Source organism: Mastacembelus armatus, chromosome 17, assembly GCF_900324485.2.
Source record: "Mastacembelus armatus chromosome 17, fMasArm1.2, whole genome shotgun sequence".
NCBI classification, from domain to species: domain Eukaryota; kingdom Metazoa; phylum Chordata; class Actinopteri; order Synbranchiformes; family Mastacembelidae; genus Mastacembelus; species Mastacembelus armatus.
Window position 1 is genome coordinate 21337940 of NC_046649.1, and position 20029 is coordinate 21357968.

The window sequence follows — 20029 nt, forward strand, 5'->3', positions numbered from 1 at the left end:
CAAACCCTTTGAGGATAACTAAAGTTTATCTTATATACAAATACTAAATAACATGCAAAACAATTACAGACACTAAATGACAGCAAAGAGATTAAAATCATTGTGCTGTTTGCATAGATTTTGGGTCACTTTTAGATTATGTCTGTACTGAGCTTGTCCATGCCCAAATGCTCTTTTACTTCCCACAGCTGTCAATCTCAACAACACACAAATGAACAAAATAAACAAACTAGTTTCTGTGCACCATTTACTCATGTGGGGTTACTGTAATGTTTTTCCATTTACTGTTACTTGTATCAGTCATACCATTGCCTTTATTTTACATTCCAGTGTGTTTTTTTCTGCTTTTATACATATATTATTTTCTTTTGTATATATTTTGTCTATTTTCTGTTTGTTTTCATTGTTTGGTTGTTTTTGTTTTTATGCCTCTAAATAAAAGAGCTGCTAAACCGAATTTCATGTATTTATTTATTGTAAACAATGATAATAAAACATATATATTTGTGGATTTTTTTTTTTGCAGCGCGCTGGTCAGCAGCACAACACCAGCACCCTGAGGAGGGGAGCGCCGGGTGACGTCATGGTGATCCACATCCACAGAGGCAGGAGGGGTGAGGTGCTGATCCACCGGCGTCATGGCTTCCTAACCGGACAGGGAACCGATTGAGAGGAAAACAAGGATTTCTCTTGAATGCCCGACAGATAATCGCCCTTTCCAGAACCTGAGGTTGGCACAGAGGGGCTCGGCCTCCCTTTTCGCCCCCCACGGCCTCCCCCGGGATCCGGGACACACTTTAATTTCATCGGTGAATTTCCCTTCGTGGACCGCGGAAGATGGCCGACCCGGCGGAGTGCACCATCAAAGTGATGTGCCGTTTTAGGCCCCTGAACAGCTCGGAGGTGACCAGAGGCGACAAATACATCCCCAAGTTCCAGGGGGAGGAGACCGTAGTTATCGGGGTGAGTGGCGGTGTGTGCAGGGGCCCTGGCTGCCGGTGTGACGGGGCCCTGGGGCGCAGTCAGCTCAACGCCATTTTTGATTGTCTTTGGCCGCGGCGGCTAGCACCTTAGCTCGTTAGCCGCCGTTAGCATCGGTTGACCGTTCACCGTGGCCACCTAAACAAACAGTCCACTTGTCACCTCGTCTGTCTCCAGCTCCAGCAGGATGCAGTTTCTCATTTAAAAAAAATAAGTAGACAGTCCAATTGGTGCTGCAGGAAAATGTCAGTATTCGCCCTGTCACGGCTAACAGTTAGCGAGCTGTCATTCAACAAAGCCGCAAACAGATCGCCTGGCACGGGCTGACATGTCGCCACATTTAGCCTGACGATATTCGCTGCTCCACAACCAAAACATGAATTAATAAACGGCTGTGCGACTGAAACGGTAAAGCTGTTGGTTAGGGACAGTTGGTGGTGGCTAACTAGCAGGCTAGGTGACAGATTAGCTGGCCTTGGCTAGCTAGTTTTAATACTGAGGCTTAATTAAAGCTAACGTCAGCTAGCTGACAATACTCAGACTATAGCTAGGATTAAATATATTCTCTCATTAAAGAGCAGGAACCATAGAGGGTTATCAGAACAACACCAGTGGCAGTGGAAATGTTAAATTATATGCAGGTATCTGTTGGCCTCCAGTGACTGGACACTTTAATATCCCAACAAGTTCAACTACATGTTCAAAAAGACCCTTGGATTGTTTGTAATCCAGTTTATTGTTGTTGTTTGTGTTTCTGCTGTCTTTGTCATAAAGACCCGTCCAGCACTTGATAAGGAGAATTGCATGGGCACAGTTTCAACAATGACAGAATAAGGAAATTACTAATACAGTGTCATGTTGTCTCCTCTTCACTGAATCAAAAGAAACTTTGCAAATGTTGAGCACTTCGTGTTTTGTCATCACAGGACTGTACGGTCTGTCTTTACAAGGCCCTGTTCCCATTGCGTGTCTCTGTTAAATAGCTCTGTGGCAGGATTGAAAATTATACTCAACAGGCAAAAGGTTAGTCTTTTTCTGTGCGTTATGACAGTAGTAATTATAAAAGTCAGGCTGACACATTATGCTAAACTCATGCAAAGTCCACTGGAGTTTCCTTTGAAAAAAGTCACGGTTAAACATTAGGATCCCTGAGCAAGACTCATTGGACTTTGGTGTCTTTGTGATTTGCTTACATGTGTAAAATCAGTTTCAAAAAGTTTACAAGGCTGTAGAAACTCATCTTAAATTCCGTTTGTTATGGTCCAAGTGGATATAAGTCATCTCTGTACTGATTTAGATGGTAAATTTAGAATTCAAGAGTTAGTTTTTTTCACTTAAAGGACTGTTATAGTCACGGTGACTTCTTGAATGGTTTTGCTTCAGGCGTTGTAACTACCGGTAAGCGTGCTGTCTGTGTCCTTCAGGCATGATGTGGCCCTGCCCAGTTCAGAGTGCCAAAATACCAGTGCGCACTGTAGGAGCCACAACTGTGTCAGGCCAGAGCCTAGTACCCTCTGCTGGTACATGTGCTTTGAGAGATACAGCACTTAACAGTGCCCATGAGCAGCAGCTCAGGACTCCTGGGTTAATCCCCCTGTGTTTTTTCTCCTGGTTACCAGCTGTTTGACCAATCAGAACACGCAGCTGGTGATCTCTCCAGGTGGGGAGGGTAACTATTATGGTGATGTGCTTTGTTTTGCAGTTACTGCTATCTAGGGTGACGTACTCAGTTTGCCCATATTTATTTCTGTTTTGAAACAACCTAGGGTGTGGGTCCTACATTATGGCTGAAGCCTCAGCGGCAGTGTTTAATTGTTCAGTCTCTTGTGAGGATGACCTGTTGTAAAGAAGTCTGATCTGCTGCTTCACCAGAGAAGCAGCAGCAGTTTGTTTGTTTCCTAGAGCATACTGTATTCCCGCAGTATGCCCTGGCTCCCGTTAAAGTCTTGTCAGTCATGTGCTGGAAAGGGAGGGAGAGGAAGTTTCCAGATTAGATTGTATGGGTGTTGTAGCTAGCTCAGTTTGCCAGGCTAGCTTTGCCAGTGTAATGGGAATGTGCAGCAGGTGAATAATTCATACATCCATTACTTCCCTGTCAATTGTGCACATAAAAGATCAGTTTTTCCCCCAATGTTTTCTGTCACATTTTATATTTACTTACACTCATATGGGATGCTGAGCTATTTTAATAATGTAGTGGTGGGAAGTAAGGGATCAGAGAGATAAGTAAAAGTGCTGCTTACGTCTATATAAAAACAACAGCAGCAAACAAGGGTTCATATGAACTCAGGTTGATAAATTGTTGAATTCCAACCTGTTTTACCAAGCATCACAAATCTGAGGCTGTAGAATAACCTTGAACTCTGTGACTGTCTATCCTGAATAGTTTACTCTGGGCAGTGTCGTAACAAAGCCATCAAGAAGCAGGAATGTGAAAGAGCACTTATGAATATCCTAACCATGCTTTTTATTGTAATGACATTTTCAGCAAGCAATCCCATTAGAGAGCAGTATAGGTAACAAGGGCAGTCGGAGCAGAGACAATGAAGACTTTAAAATCGGGCTGTGCCATTGTTTGCTGACAGCGTCTGGCAGGCCCGATAGTGCCAAAGCGCTCTTGTTCCAGACTGGGTTAATTGCCAGGATGTGGCTAGCTGGAGTAAATTATCAGTGTGGTAAGATGCTGCTGGTCTGTGTTGTACTGAGCTTTAGATGTGGCTTAGATTATTAGGGGGATTATTTGCAGGGGTGCAAATTAAGGACATGCCTGCTGTAGTACTCTGAATAACTGTTGCACTAGTTAAGGTGTTAAAGCTTTTAATGCCACACAGCAAAATATTTGTGGTTTCCCCTTGAGCTATGAATGTGTTCATATGTTCTAAACAACTAATCAGTAACATCTCCACAGTGACACCAGCTGCTTGTCACCTGCCTTCTTCTCTTTCAGGTTGTAACATTGAACCTGACAATAACTCATCTACTGCCATTAAAACATGTATGTCCTGCAGCTTGCGGCATCATGCGAATGGGGTCTGTCTTGTTCGTAAACTCTTAAAGCATTGAGCCCTGAACCATGAGGCTGTGGATGAGGTGAATTAAATGGGACTTTAAACTTTCAGAGACAGTGTGTCATCTCAGTTTAACCTCGGAATTGCTTGTAGCATCAGTTTTTATTACCCTGCGGTTGCCTTCTTAAGTCCAGTTATTGATTGCTATCTCACTAGAATTGTGCTTTGAGGTTCAGCCCAGCCTGTCGGATATCATAATTAGCTACAGTGTGCTCGTCTGAAGCAGGATGGCTCCTAAGCCAACGCTAAAAGCTCAGGGCTAGGGTTAGTTTATTATAATTGCTTTTCTGAGATTGTAGGTGAAAAGTTTGACTGGAATGAGAGAAATTTCAGGACAGGAATCCTAACTTCGAGAGGTGAAAGACTCAGAAAGTTGACTCAGCTTGAGAACTGTGACAGCCTGTCAATTAAAGAAACTCATTTGTTTTGAGAATTTGGATGCATGTTTGCATAATATTGTGTAAAAGTGAAACACTAAGGAACTTAATCAGCAGCAATTTTAATCTCTTAAAGCTATTTATCATGGAAGAAAGCCAAGCAGGATCCATCTTCTCAGTTTTAAGCAGTTGGTGCTTTTCTTCTTTTTCAACGACACATCGATTTTTGTTATTGATTAATCTGTGGGTCCTTTTTTTCAGTAAACAGTTCACTTAAAAAAAGGTTAAAAAAAAAAAGTGATACAATGCCCATCAGGTTTGCAGAGCACAGTGTAACATCTGTAATATCTCAAGCTATCATTTGTGAAGCTGTCAGTTTTTAAAATAATTGATTGAGCTGGAAAACTGAAAATCTTTGTAATTTGAACATTTGTTCTATTAAAAATAAGAAACAAATGTCACATGGGCTATGGTAAATGAAAATGTGCATTTTAAATCATTTTATGACATTTATAACCAAAGCAAGGAATCTGTACTTCAGGAAATAATCAGCAGATCATGCAGTAATAAGTGTAATTGTTAGTTGCAGCCCTGTTTCCCTTTTGTTTATAGTCTGTAGGTAGATTTCTTGGCTTTGTCACCTCAGGCATAGTGGCTGTTGCTGATTACACTATATTGATTCAAAACAAACTGCTGTTTCTGGACAGGTCTGGATAATTTTCTCGCTGCTTGAGGATTTTTTTTTTAATCAAACAGTTCTTGTTGAATTACAGTTGTTTGCCGGTTGGTTATAAAAAATTATAAACACTAATCAGTTAACAAAATGTATTACCAATTATTTTTAATGATGTTGTACAACAGTGGTCACTCACTCTTCTGTTTTTTCCAGGGCAAGCCATACATGTTTGACAGAGTGTTTCAGTCCAGCACAACACAGGAACAAGTGTACAACGCCTGCGCCCAAAAGATTGTAAAAGGTGAGATCTCACTTTTGTATTCAAACGTCAGACTTTTTATGTAGAGACATGTACACTCCAAATAAAAATGACTCCAGCCCAGCCTTTGGAAATACAAAAATATCCTTTGGGTTCTTGCTTCAAGTTCTGTGTGGTGTCTTCTAGATGTTCTGGAGGGCTACAATGGAACTATCTTTGCATACGGACAGACGTCATCTGGCAAAACACACACTATGGAGGTGAAGTCTAGGAAGTTGTTTAATTTCATATGATGTGCGTACTGTTTCTGAGTGGACACTTTCATTTCACATCAGTACATTACATGATTTCTTCTCTATTTTTTAGGGGAATCTCCACGACACAGATGCAATGGGCATCATCCCCAGGATAGTGCAAGACATCTTCAATTACATTTATTCCATGGATGAAAACTTGGAGTTTCATATCAAAGTAAGTAGTTAGAAAAGCTGATGAACAGTGCCACCAGTAACTGAGCGTTACATCAGTGAGAGAGATCATGTCCTCTAGACAGGAAGTGTCATTTCATTTCAAGTCTCATACAATGTGTTTAAAGTGTAATATGTATGTTACTGACAAGCTATTTGCTTCCTGTTTGCTGTTACGTAGAGACGGTGTTAATGTTGCTGGGTAGAGAACCTGGCACTGCTGCGTCATGTTTCCTGGCAGACTGCACTGCACTTTTTTCTTACTCTATGCCTATGTTGCAACATATATGGTGGTGTTGTGTTGGAAATTAGAGCAATGATAAAAGTGGTGACTTTTTTACTTGAGGCAGTTTAATCAGGAGTATTTTATATGTGTTTATGTTAAACTTGTTTTGACTGTTTGAGTATATGAGAATTGAGCTGACTGAGCAGCAAATACTGTGTAAGTGTTTGAATGTCTTTGAAGATTGAATAAGCAAATTTAGTCAATCAAGAGAAGAATAAAACATTTATTTTTTTGATCTGCATTGACAAAAACTGAGATTCTTTATCTTTTCACAGGTTTCGTATTTTGAAATTTACCTAGATAAGATCCGGGACCTTTTGGATGGTAAGTGGCTGTGATGGAGCAAACACTGGACCTCTCATCTGTCTAAATTGTACTACGCAGTATTAGCAGGCATGATAGAACAAGCTATTAAAGCCTGTGAGACATGCAGAAAATTAATGAGCGTCTTTGTCAGGAACACTGTGGATGCTGGTGCTGTGTACACACTGATTATAAATTTCTGCATGGAAACATTAAAGCACCTGATAATCTAAACTGAGTTTACTTAACAGTGATTATCATCTAGAGTAGACTGGTGCCAGAATTAGCTACAGGAAAGTACAAATGGTTATCTTGTCATTGCAGTTTATTTTGAAAAGTTCCTACATCACCCAGTTCCCACTATTTATTTTCAAAGAACATTGTCCTGCATTTGCTTGCAGCTAAAATGCATTTAAAGGAAAAGTTAAAAAACTCAAAACTGGCTGGAGTGAAAGGATTTTAGAAGTTATTTTCTAATGGGAGCCACTCGAGTCCAAGTCCATTTGACATGTTAACTAATGATCATCAAAAGCTCAAAAGAGTATTTTATATTAAAAAGTAAATTTGCCTCTCATCCATTTTCCTCTCATCTTTAGTGTCAAAGACCAATTTGTCCGTTCATGAAGACAAAAACAGAGTACCCTATGTCAAGGTGAGACCTAACATCCTGTCGCATGTCAAAGGTCTGGTAAAACCTGTTAGAGCAGGCTGATAATCCAACCTCAACCTTCTTTTTTTAAGGGTTGCACTGAGAGATTTGTCTGCAGCCCGGAAGAGGTCATGGATACAATTGATGAAGGCAAATCCAACAGACATGTAGCAGTCACAAGTAAGATACTGTCTTATTGTTATCCTGCAATCGGTGTCAAAAACTCACAGGGTTCCTGCGTTTGTCAGGCTGTTTGTCATCACATGGGTGTTATTTCTTCCACAGACATGAACGAACACAGCTCCAGGAGTCACAGTATCTTCCTGATAAACGTCAAGCAAGAGAACACTCAGACAGAGCAAAAACTCAGCGGCAAACTCTACCTGGTGGATCTGGCTGGTAGTGAAAAGGTACAGGGACTCAACCATCTGTTAAACACATCAGCTGAATTCTTTAATTTAGCATGTTAATTTTTGTAATGTTGGTCAGTTTATTTCCTTGGCTGCTTGTAATTTAGGCTCAAAGTACAGCCCATTCTTTGTGCTTGCTGAGGTTGCTGGCTCTGTGATTCTCAGGTCAGTAAGACAGGAGCAGAAGGAGCTGTGCTGGATGAAGCCAAGAACATTAACAAGTCTCTGTCGTCTCTGGGAAATGTCATCTCTGCTTTGGCTGAAGGATCGGTCAGTAACTCTACTCCAGCTTTATCGACTGAAGGCTTTTTTGTTTCCTATGGAAATTGATTTATTGAATACATTATGGTGTTTTTATGTTGGTTTTAGCCATTTGATTTGTTCTAAGTAAAAGTGAGTTGTGTATTCAGGTAAATGTGCTTCCTAATTAAGGTTACTATCACAGTTAAGATTTAATCAGTACTAGAGAACATAATGAGGCCTAATATAGTTTGGGGCATCATCAATTAGCTTTCTCAGCAGAACAGTTTTTAGATCCGTTATAACCTCAGGTGATGTTTTTATAACGTTTTGAAATTATAGACATTACTGTTAATGTACCAGAGAGAAGGGAAGTCTGTACTGTGTACCAGCTGCACAGCCCAGAGGTGTGCATCTGGAAAATCGGTGTGCTTTTCTGCAGTCTCACCGTGAAAGTACAATTTTCAGTCATCTACAGGTCCTTTGTACTGCAGAAATAACTAAGAGATAAAAACTTTCCTTCAAGCAATGTTTGTCTTGAGCTGGTTCATACATTTTTCACTTTGATCAACCACTGGTTTGTTCTAGTGCCCCTTCACTCTGTAAACAACCTGGGGCAGACAGCTTCTCTTATATCTGTGATGATCTAAAACAAATGAGCTATTGTCCAGGGATGTCTTCCTCCTGACAGAGCATAGTGCTGTGTGAAGAATTATAGCAGACTGCTGCAGCTCATTCATTTATATGAATAACAACTTAAGCTGTTTAACTGGCATCTATTAAAATTGTAACGTAAGCCATCACAACAGGGGCCACACGTATTAAATAATACATCTATTTGTCTAAATATATGGTGTTTGTTGTGTATAATAGCACCTCTGCTTTTCTAATTATGGCCCACCCCCACTATAAAACTGTGCAAAACCCTCATATTTTTCATCTTGATCATGGATTTTACATTCAGTACATGTGTTTTAATGATGAATATAGAAAGTCAAGAGTTTCTGGCAAATTCCCTATTTTATATTCTGCTTTAGTTCAGCTTATTATGTTTAATTGTATGAAGTATGCATTCTTCCTGTTCCATTTTCAGTTTTTTCTTTGTGTTTTTACCAGGCTTACATCCCCTACCGAGACAGTAAGATGACCCGTATCCTGCAAGACTCACTGGGTGGTAACTGTCGAACCACCATTGTTATCTGCTGCTCACCTTCCTCCTTTAATGAGGCTGAAACCAAATCCACTCTCATGTTTGGACAAAGGTTGGTAGGCCAGTAGCAGAAAAACAAGTTGTACTGCTCTGTGTAATTTCTTTAGCTTGTCGGAAATGCTTATTTTAGAAAATGATTTAAAATGTCAGAACTTTATGTATAAGTGTAGAAAAGTTATGAAAGAATGGGAATGTTTTCATAATCATTGTTGGCCAGTGAACCTGTTTATTGGTACTTTTAGGTACTTTTTGGTGAAACAATGGAGCATAAAATAGCCTTAAAGTTGTTTTAGTGAAATAAAACCTTTTTTTTTTTTTTCCTGCATCCAGAGCAAAGACTATTAAGAACACTGTTACAGTGAACATCGAACTGACAGCAGAACAGTGGAAACAGAAGTATGAGAGGGAGAAAGAAAAGAATAAGACCCTGAGGAACACCGTCACCTGGTTGGAGAACGAGCTCAACCGATGGAGGAGTGGTGAGGCAGCAGACTGTCTCTTCATCTTAGTCATACACACTTACACTAACTCACGCTAACATTACTGAACATGTTCTCCCACCTCAGGTGAGAGTGTGCCTGTGGAGGAGCAGTTTGACAAGGAGAAGGCCAACGCTGAGGTTCTGGCCCTGGACAACATCCTCAACGACAAGCCGGCTTCCACGCCCAACGTGCCCGGTGTCCGCCTCACCGACGTGGAGAAGGATAAGTGTGAGGCTGAGCTGGCCAAGCTTTACAAACAGCTGGATGATAAGGTGACATAGCAGCCTGGATGATACAAATATGGTGTTTTTATTTTGTACCGTCTGTCTACAGTGAGACCTGTGTTCTCTCTGTGAATGCTAATGTTGCAGTGTGTCTTTGCACTTTACAGGATGAGGAGATCAACCAGCAGAGCCAGCTGGCAGAGAAGCTGAAGCAGCAGATGCTGGACCAGGAGGAGGTGAGTCCAACATGAGGGGCGAAGGGTCACAGGTAGAGCGTAAACCTTTGACCTTTGTAGTGTCAGAGGTGTGGGATGAGAGTCGTATTTCTGTTTTACTTCTTTCTGTCCTTTTGTCTCCTCCAGAATTACAGACAATAATTACTATAAAAATGGAGTTTGCTCTTTCTGTCATATAACAACTAATCTTTACATGTCAATACGTGCCTCTTGAATTCCTACAATGTACTGAAGCCCTTGTTTCAAAACATGATTGATAATTGAGCTTTAGAAGTGCTGCATGCATCTAAAAACACCACAGGAAAGTCAACAAATTATGTGTTGGATAAGGTGTCACTAAACTGCTGCTGCTCTAATACATTTGAGAATAATTAGAAACTACATCTCTCTCCTCTGCATGCTGCAGCTTCTTGCCTCTTCCCGTCGTGATCATGAGAATCTCCAGGCAGAGCTGAACCGCCTGCAGGCTGAGAATGAGGCCTCCAAAGAGGAAGTGAAGGAGGTGCTGCAGGCTCTGGAGGAGCTGGCCGTGAACTATGACCAGAAGAGTCAGGAGGTGGAGGATAAGACCAAGGAGTTTGAGAGCATCAGCGAGGAGCTCAGTCAGAAATCAGTGAGTTGGGCACAGATATCAGCATGTCCAAGGCTTCATTTTAATTTCTCTCTCAGGAAGTGCCTTAAGTACAATATGTGATATTTGAAAGCATTTGCATTAGTAACACAGTAATAAGGGATTGTGTAAACCAACACCACTTGTAGCTTCAGTCATTAATTAATACAAGTGACAAGACAAAGGAGAAACATGTAATTAGATGAACACTGTGCCTGTGTGAAACCAGTAGGAGTAAAATAAAGGGTAAACGAATGATCTTGTTTTTTAATTTTTTTTTTTTTTGCAGTCCATCCTGTCGTCTCTGGACTCTGAGCTCCAGAAGCTGAAGGAGATGTCCAACCACCAGAGGAAGAGGGTGACAGAGATGATGTCGTCACTGCTCAAAGATTTAGCTGAGATTGGCATCGCCATGGGCAGCAATGACATCAAGGTAGCTTTTACATAACAGCTCCTGTTAGGATTCATTTCTGTCCTGTTTTCATAGCAACACTATCACCACAGAACCCACATTTCTGTCTAAGTTGACCATGTTATTGGTGTTTGTTGCTCTTCCTCTTTCCCCTCCTCCTCCTCCCGTGTTGGGTTTTCCACTTTGGTCCTTCTAGCAACACGAGGGCGGCAGTGGTCTGATAGACGAGGAGTTCACGGTGGCTCGTCTCTACATCAGTAAGATGAAGTCAGAGGTGAAGAGCATGGTGAAACGCTGTAAACAGCTGGAGAGCACCCAGTCAGAGAGCAACAAGAAGATGGATGAGAATGAAAAGGAGCTGGCTGCTTGCCAGCTGCGCATCTCCCAGGTATGCAGAACCTAAGCTCAAATGGTTCATGACCAGAAAACATTGAGTGCTAGTTGTTTTATTTCAAGGTACGAACCACAGCTACACACAAAACCTTCTATAATTATATCTTGTGTCTCCAGCACGAGGCTAAGATCAAGTCCCTGACTGAGTACCTGCAGAACGTGGAACAGAAGAAGAGGCAGCTGGAGGAGAATGTGGACTCTCTCAATGAAGAACTTGTGAAGCTCAGCGCTCAGGGTATGTCACTACTCTAGGACAGAGCAGGAGATACAGTTTATATCACTGTTTATTTCTCTGCTGCAGTCTCATTACAGTGAATCCTGTTTTTCTGTTTTACAGAGAAAGTCCATGCTATGGAGAAGGAGAATGAGATCCAAACTGCCAATGAAGTCAAGGTGTGTTCCTCAGACACATTAAACAGTAGACACATTTTTATTCAAGTGCTTTTTACATCTGATTGTTGCCGTTAACAGTTTAAAAACTCTGACAGAAAAATGTACATCCTAAAAAGAACTTTGCTTAGCTCTACCTTCATTGTGTTTTTATACTTTTACTCTTGTCATTGATGAGTATGTGAATTGTGCTTCTGTGTATGTGTTCAGGAGGCGGTGGAGAAACAGATCCACTCGCACCGTGAAGCTCACCAGAAGCAGATCAGCAGCCTGAGAGATGAACTGGACAACAAGGAGAAACTCATCACTGAGCTGCAGGAGTAAGACAAGTGTCTGTCTGTAGTTTTATGTTACTGCTGTTGTTGGCAGTCAGTTCTGCCTTAGCACTAAAGGAATAAATGCAGCAGGGACACATCTCAAAATAGACAGTGACATTTAAAATTAGAAGGAAGTAATGCTTACTCATTACCTGTTTTCAATTTAAAATGTTTTTTGGGACAGAACAAATGTGAGGCTAGAATGTGTTATGTTGAATTGATTTATATATAGTTACCACACTCCTTCTCATGAAGACATGGATTTTTTTTAATGCATAAATTAGAAGGAACAAAATGGAAACATAGCTAGGTAAAAAGAAAATAGTCCATCATGTCTAATAAAGAAATGCTGACTGAGACAGATTCAGTTAGTAGATTTATATGAACATTGTTATTTGGTTTCTTCCAGTCTGAACCAGAAGATCATGCTGGAGCAGGAGAGGCTCCGAGTGGAACATGAGAAACTCAAATCCACTGACCAGGAGAAGAGCCGCAAGCTGCATGAGCTCACGTATGTTCCTCTCCCGCACGCTCACGCACGCACGCACGCACTCACGCACACTAATACACATTTGTTGATGGAGCTTGGTTTAATTTACTGGCTGGAGACAATCAACAGGCAGCCAGTTAACTGTCTTATTGTTGATATTCAGGGTGATGCAGGACAGAAGGGAACAGGCCAGACAGGACCTGAAGGGTCTTGAAGAGACTGTGGTGAGTTCATCAAAATTAACTGATAATACACTGAAATGTGAACAACTGTAAAGGGCAAAGACCTCGTTTTATAAGCGTTTAAACTGTGGGGTTACATTCCTTTGCTTAAGAGTGTGTTTATGTTAAAGTCGTTTAAATGCTCATATCTATAAATAAATGTATACATAAATGAGTTGCCCTTTCCCACTCCAGGCCAAGGAGCTACAGACCCTACACAACCTGAGGAAACTCTTTGTCCAGGACCTGGCCACCAGAGTGAAAAAGGTTAACTTTGTTTTAATTGATCAGCTGAATAATCAAGTCCTCCTACTTTTTAATCTAATCCCTTTTTAATGATTGTATTGTGCAGAGTGCTGAGATGGACTCTGATGACACCGGTGGTAGTGCTGCACAGAAACAGAAGATCTCCTTTCTTGAGAACAATCTTGAGCAACTCACCAAGGTTCACAAACAGGTAGGAGTTGAACATTCACATGCAGGAACATTTCATAGATGACTGGTGCTCTCTAGGATCATATAAACCACATGTGACGGATGTTCTTACTGTGTTCAGTTTAGCTTTTTCCTTCATTTCATTCTCTTCATTTCTCAGCCATTGTTTAAAGTGGATGTTCTGTATTTGTCCAATGGTAGACGTTTAAAAATGCAAGAAAGATTAAAAATGATGTCAACTTGTCGTGCAGCTGGTGCGTGATAATGCAGACCTGCGCTGTGAGCTTCCAAAACTGGAAAAGCGTCTTCGTGCTACGGCTGAGCGGGTCAAGGCCCTGGAATCTGCTCTGAAGGAGGCCAAGGAGAATGCCGCTCGTGACCGAAAGCGCTACCAGCAGGAGGTGGACCGCATTAAAGAGGCAGTCAGGGCCAAGAACATGGCCAGGAGGGGACATTCAGCCCAGATCGGTTAGTGGGATCTTTGTAGACTGCTTTTTAGCTGCAGTAAAAACCAATACATTACACACACATTAGTCTTCAAACCAGATATAGAGGTGGCTTTATTTACATTAAGGTTATAATGAATCACATGGTTAAAAAAAAAAAAAAAAAAATCCTAAATCCCTTCTTCATCCTGTCCTCAGCCAAACCCATCCGGCCTGGGCAGCAGCCAGTGGCATCTCCCACCCACCCCAACATCAACCGCAGTGGAGGCGGCTTCTACCAGAACAGCCAGACGGTGTCCATCAGGGGAGGAGGCAGTGTAAAGCCAGACAAGAAGTGAGTAGACCACCATTGTTTGTGGTAGCTAACAAGACAGTTAGGAGATGCCTTGTTTTTTTTAGTGACGGGAAAGATGCAAGATTCTGTATTTAAGAGCATTTGTCATGTTTGGTTTCTGTATGATGCACTGATGCATCCCTTCCATGTTTCTTCATCTGACTACAGTGGAAAAAGCAGATTCATAGATATGTTTGCTTTTGTGCAACAGCAGAAAGGATACCTTTTAACTAATAACGCCATTTCTTTCTCTTCACGTGCAGCTAAAGAGCAGCGGCATAAAGGTTGACACCACAGAAGAAGCCAACAATACCCCCCACTCACCTGACAACCCGTCATTCCATTACAGCACACAGGCTCCCCGTCGCTCCTTTGGAGTCACAGAGGAGTTTCTGAATTATAAATATATATAAATATTCCTGGCGTGTACAGCTCCAGCCCCGCATCACCTCCACCCATCTCCCATTGGCCCCAATTGTCATCATACATTTTCTCTTTTCTCTTACTGGATATAGTAACAAAAGAGTCAACAAATTTCATTTCTGAAAGGCAAGATAATTTTCTTACCCACCGAACCAAACGCAGTCTTGAGCGCAGTCTCGGCAGGCGAAACCACATGAGACTCAAATGTGTAGCTTTGGTTTGGATTTTGTTTTGCACAGTCTGTTGTCATCGATCGTTGTCGTGCGAGTAGTTCTGCACTGTGCCAAGCTGAATGTAATGGTAGCAAGACCTGAAAATGATTTAAAAAAAAAAAAAAAAGCATAAACCCTAAAAATAAAAAGACCAAAAAAAGGACACCCTACCACGAGAAATAGCTTGACCCTATAGGCTAACCTCTGTACATTTCATCACAATTACTGGTTGTTAACCACATTTTTCTTTGGATAGATTTTACATGCTTCTTTAAGGAAAAAACTACAAAAAAAAACAACTGTATGGTTTTGAATTGAGTAGATGGCGTCGAGCACTACTGTTCTGTCCGATCTTGTTGTACAGATGTAAAATTGGCACCACTGCACACGCCTCGCTGCTGGAGCAAGAGCTGAATGATAATCTGGGAATGGCTAAAAAGAAGGATTAAAAAACAAAAAGCCAAGACGTGCGACAGTGTACTGTAGATGTATTTAACTAAATACCTGTGGAGGCCAATTGTTTTTATCATTAAATTAAAATAAAACCTATACTCGTTATTGGTGACTTCGTTAGACGGTGGTAAAGAATGTAGAAGGAAGGCAGAGAGGAAGAGAATGATCCTGCTAACACAACAAACTTCCACCTTCCAGCATAGTCTATGCTAAGTAGCTAAACGTAGTGTCTTCACTCCCCTCAGTGGTTAATACTGTGTTAATGGATGCTATTTATATCTCTCTGTACATTGGAGCACATAGACTGCAGGTATAGAGGCTGAGATAGCACACGCAATGCTCGTCCTGTCCTAGCTGGGTTGCTGTCACTCATTCATCCCTCTTCACTCACATATTCAGGACCTTTTGGGTTTTTTTGTTTTGTAGTTGTAATTCAGACTCATCAGAAACTGTTTGTTTGATCATGATTTCTTTTCAAGGGTGCCTCTCTTCTGTGTACTTTTTGTCTTCCCTCCCACTCCTTCTTCGTTTGTTATTGGTTTAGGACCTGTTACTGTATGTGCCCCTTTGGTTCTATTTGCAGAAAGTGGTGTCTTTTGTTGGGTTCTATGTACTGTATCTCCTACAATGTTCATAGATTGTGTAGATGCTTATTTGAAGGGGAGTAGCGGAGAAGGGGTGTCAGTCAGTCAGTGGGTCAGACCCTTGCCACTGATCAGCCAATCAGGAGAGCCGGGTCACTAATTGCACAACAATCTTCTGTCATCATCTGGAGGAACGGTTTATTTAACTGAATCTAGTCAGGGCTGTGGGATTTATTTTGTATTTTTGTTGTTTGTTGTATTTTCTAGTTTTTTTGTTGTTTTTTTTTGTAATTCCCAACACAGTTTAGTTTTGTTTGTTTCCCATCCCATACAGCCCCAGTGCAAGGACAGAGTGTGTTGTGATTGCAAGCCCAGCATGAGAACACTAATATCTCATGCAAGTGCAATATACTGTAAAATACACTGTATAGATGTTGACTGGCAGGAGTGATCAGGTGTCCAGGCTGTAGTATGAAGTCCAGAGTCCAAAGTTCTGCCTCTTCAGTTTCACTAACATTTTATGTGTTTTCTCATTGAAGGATTCTTTCATCACTCTTTCTAAAAACCCGAAACATAAATTGGGAGTTTTTCTACCAATACCGAAATGATCTGAAAAGGCATCTTTTACCGTATCAGGCAGTAAACTCCCTGTTGATGACAAGATAGAGGTGAATATTTAAATTAGAATAAAAAATAAGGTTTTTAGCATCATGTTTTAGCTTTTTAGACAGATAGATTAAAAGAAACCTCTACTGGGAAAACCATTTTTCACTAAGACTAGTGGAACTAATGTGCTTCAGGAAGGGGTCAGGAGTTTGTCTTTCTCTACTAAGATATTATACTAAGGCTAATCAACTTGTAACAGGAAAGTTGGGTTTTATAGCACTTCTTCATAATATCTGCAACACTCCATATGTGGCTGTTTTTGTCTAGAGGAAAAACAAGTTTCCAAAGCCCTGTAACAGAAACTTTTGACAGCAAATAAGTTAAGTAGTAATAACTACTTTCTACAAGCTGCTGGGAGGAGTCGCTCCCATGTATCTATGACAGGACAGTGTTGAGTGTCTATCGAAATGATTTATTCCCTCTGTGTAATCTTCTAGATTAGTTAAGACTTTACAGCATGGACCTCAAAATGTTTATTCTTTGACCTTCCACCAAAACTGGATGTAAAATGGGTAACGGAAAACCGTGAATAAAAACAGCAAAGAATACTTGTGGTGTTTAATTGAATTTTCCATTCACTCTAAATTTTTCAAAAAAGTGTATCCACTTTTTTATTACTGTGTAATAGTTGGTCAATTTTTAAAGGACAGTTTTGAGGATCCATTAATTGACAAGGTACTGGATCATTCCTGGAGAACTGGGGCACAAATAGCAGGGCTCTGATATGGACAGAGATGGGAAGTTAATGAGATCAGTTTCAAATTGACTGCATGATGTAAATGTATGTGTGATTAAATAATTATGAGAAAACACCTCAATCTTTCTGTCCTTTTTGTGTTGGGTTTAGGTTCCTAATGGCTTTGTATTCAAATCCCATACCATAGCGCTGCTCAATTATGGATTATAATTTTTGTTTTTGGCCTCTGAAGCTGTTACTTTTATGGAAAAATGATTTTATATGATGAATATACAGTATATGGGCTATATAATGTATACTTTTGATCTGGGACTGTTCTTTGGTTTAACCCATAATTTCCACTTAACTGCAGTCTGCTTCCGATTTCACATGGAGTTTATGAGCTATAGTTAAAGGTGATTTTACTGGTTAATAAATATTTACTAATACATCAGTTATAATTCATCAGACACTCGCCCTCAGGAAAGGGCTAGTTTATTACAGCTGTAGTCTTGATGTCATATTGTAAATGAACATTTATAGGTGACAAAATTTTACCATTTGTTTGTTATAGCTCCTCATACTGGAGGTGGATTTTCCAAAAACAAGTAAATTAGTAAATAACTTGTGCAAACAGCAAAAATGAGTATTATATATAATAAATACCTTAATTTGTGTCATCTAATGTAAAGCTAATCTAATCCAAAAGACAAACAGCCCAGACACACAGTTAGGATAAAACAAAAACTGTAACCAAATCCTATTTTAGGTTATTTCTCCATTTACAGGTCACTGGCTTCACTGATTCCTCCCTTACATGTGACTTCATGATTGTAGAGCCAGAAAAACTATATATTCTCACAGTGAATGAGCCAAAACTGCAGCAACAGATTAAAATGAGATTTGTTTAGTGACTGCACCTTGTTTACAGTTTATGCAGATATTGCTGAGGTGATATTTGTGTGGGAATAACCAGAAATCACTGAAAACACTTTACAAGCAAATGTGCATTAATGCAAAAAAATAAAAATCTGATGTAAAGTAGGCCATTTCACTTTGGTACTTCAAGTATATTTTGATGCAAATACTTTTGTAATTTATTTTAGTAGAATTTGAAACATGTACTTTTTACATGTAGGCTCATTGGGTGTTTCTACATAGTGATAATAGTATTTTTACCCGAGTGTTGTACAGAAGCAGTGTCTGTACCAATGTGCACCTACGGATCTAATTTCTAAAGTTTGTGCGGAGTTTGGATCGCGCGGTGCAGTTGTGGTTTGTCTCATTGCCGCCAGGTGGCGTTAATTCCAATTTGCGTCGCGAACACCTGAGGGCTCGGACCATAGAGCACAAATTAGACGGGAGCTCTCACTCTGAGCATTTTCTTTTCGCTTGCAAACATCGCTCCACTTTTAATGGATTAGTGGAAACACTACCTAAACTTAGCTAGTTTCTATAGACAAGCGTTTTTGTGGTAATTATCTTTCGGTTACTTTCACAAAAGTAAATTAAAACAATATGTTTGCTTTGTTAAATATGGGGATTCAGACCGTGCTCCGGTCACTATGGTAACGCCGAAGTTTACTCGGGGGTATCCGCAGGCCGGAAGAAGTTTGTTTTTAGAAAAAAAAAACAGTAGAGTGATATGTCAGGATACTAGACGATCTTTGGCTGGAGTTGGTAGCCGAAGTTGTGCGGGAGTCCACGGGAACGAGCACACCGGCCCGGGAAGACCAGGAGACACGGGAGCGCTGCTCTCTGACAAACGTGATAAATAAAGAGCTAACTTCACACGGTGGTCCGTCGACAGGAAGGTTTACGGGAATTTAACCTGAGCCAGGACCTTTGGCGAGTGTCTCCTGTCCCCCCGAGGACAGTCCCAGACCCGCAGAGAAGGTACGTGAAGGTGTTTGGGACTCTGTTTTAGCCAGTTAGCTAATTAGCCACAGCTAACGTTAGCCGCAGATTAGCTCAGAAACAGTACGCCCTGCCAGGAGCTGTTGCTTAATGCTCGGATTACAAAACAAGGATATAAGGCAACGTCCAAACTTTTACACCTTTACTCAAAGTGCACCGAAGTGCTCGGGTATCTGTCTAGGAAAGTCCAGAGAAACGCTTTACAAATACCTGGAGCTGTTAAGTTAATCGCTTTAGGGGTACTAGCCTTGGGGCTCTGCAGAGCTTTAACAATAAAGGCATGTGTAACGTTATTTATATTCCCATGAGAACCATTTGTATCGCCGTCCATCTGCAAATTCAGAAAAAAAAAAATCTCTATTAGGGGTTCACTTCATTAGCTGAAAAATTAAGGTATCAGGATGCAGCAGTTGATTTGTTGTTTATAACAGGGTGTATTTCTATCTTCATCAGGCGTTTGGTCACAGCCTTGAGGTAAATGTAAATCACAGAAAAAATATGTTTGGATATAAATTTTGATCCGTTTTTGATTTATGAAGGAATAAACATTTGCATAAGAGCTGTGAAGATTTATTTCTTTGGGCTTTTTGCTCACATTTTGTATTAATTACAATAATAATAATCACAAGTTAATTGAAATAATTATATTATCGATAAAGCAATTTTCTCATAGTTTGATTGTCTTAAATCATTTTGTAGATTTACTGTATGTAGAGAATGAAATCCTATTGAATTTGATTTGACAAGTGTGCACTTCGTCAAGTGACCTACCTGTCATGAAACATTTCCTTTTTTTGTGTATTAGTTACATTGTGTGATGACATTTTGGTCCTCTCTGAAGATGCCCACATAACGTGAGCTGCAGCTGTGGCTTGTTGAAGTGTGACAGATTGTGTTCATGGTGGTCACAGGGGACCACAGGGAGCTGAGATTCAAAGAAAGTCGTGTAGAGAGGTGCCTAACTGGGACAGCCTGTGCTGAATCCAAGCTGTGTAGGGCAACGTGGATCTATATTTGGTGTGGCTACGTGCAAAAGCCACAGTGCAGTGTTTGACTGTTTCTGCTTGTTCCCAGTGTTGCAAATAGCTCCAAATGTTTCCATATTACAGTGTCAGGTAATTCACCCAAAAAAGAAAATCACATTTTCTCTCATATGCCTGGATTTGTTGAGCAGTGCTGAGT

General features: G+C 40.6%; 2 protein-coding genes across 8 annotated transcripts in view; both read left to right on the plus strand.

Moving 5' to 3' along the window:
* The first annotated feature begins 596 nt into the window (after positions 1 to 596).
* On the plus strand, positions 597 to 17067 carry LOC113134020 (kinesin-1 heavy chain). Its single transcript, XM_026313196.2, has 26 exons — positions 597 to 963; positions 5316 to 5403; positions 5548 to 5621; positions 5728 to 5832; positions 6390 to 6438; positions 7014 to 7069; positions 7159 to 7246; positions 7352 to 7476; positions 7642 to 7746; positions 8833 to 8978; positions 9257 to 9405; positions 9493 to 9680; positions 9800 to 9868; positions 10275 to 10481; positions 10768 to 10911; positions 11087 to 11278; positions 11401 to 11518; positions 11621 to 11676; positions 11884 to 11993; positions 12400 to 12501; positions 12644 to 12704; positions 12897 to 12968; positions 13054 to 13158; positions 13388 to 13604; positions 13781 to 13916; positions 14180 to 17067. The coding sequence occupies exons 1-26, from the start codon at positions 838 to 840 to the stop codon at positions 14181 to 14183; spliced, it is 2892 nt and encodes a 963-aa protein (XP_026168981.1). The 5' UTR covers positions 597 to 837; the 3' UTR covers positions 14184 to 17067.
* A 1541-nt stretch (positions 17068 to 18608) lies between these two features.
* The window catches only part of LOC113134528 (rho GTPase-activating protein 12), a 41464-nt gene continuing 40043 nt past the window's right edge, over positions 18609 to 20029 (plus strand). For all 7 annotated transcript variants that reach the window (XM_026313948.2, XM_026313950.2, XM_026313949.2 and 4 more), the window contains exon 1: positions 18609 to 18826. The gene's annotated coding sequence lies outside the window, so the exon portion shown is untranslated. The remainder of the gene's footprint in view (positions 18827 to 20029) is intronic.

Coding starts and splice junctions, on each gene's coding strand:
- LOC113134020 (XM_026313196.2), top strand. CDS start 838: ATGGCCGACCCGGCGGAGTGCACCATCAAAGTGATGTGCCGTTTTAGG. Junction 7,247..7,351: donor CAGACATGTAGCAGTCACAA/GTAAGATACTGT, acceptor TTTCTTCCACAG/ACATGAACGAACACAGCTCC. Junction 10,482..10,767: donor AGGAGCTCAGTCAGAAATCA/GTGAGTTGGGCA, acceptor TTTTTTTTGCAG/TCCATCCTGTCGTCTCTGGA.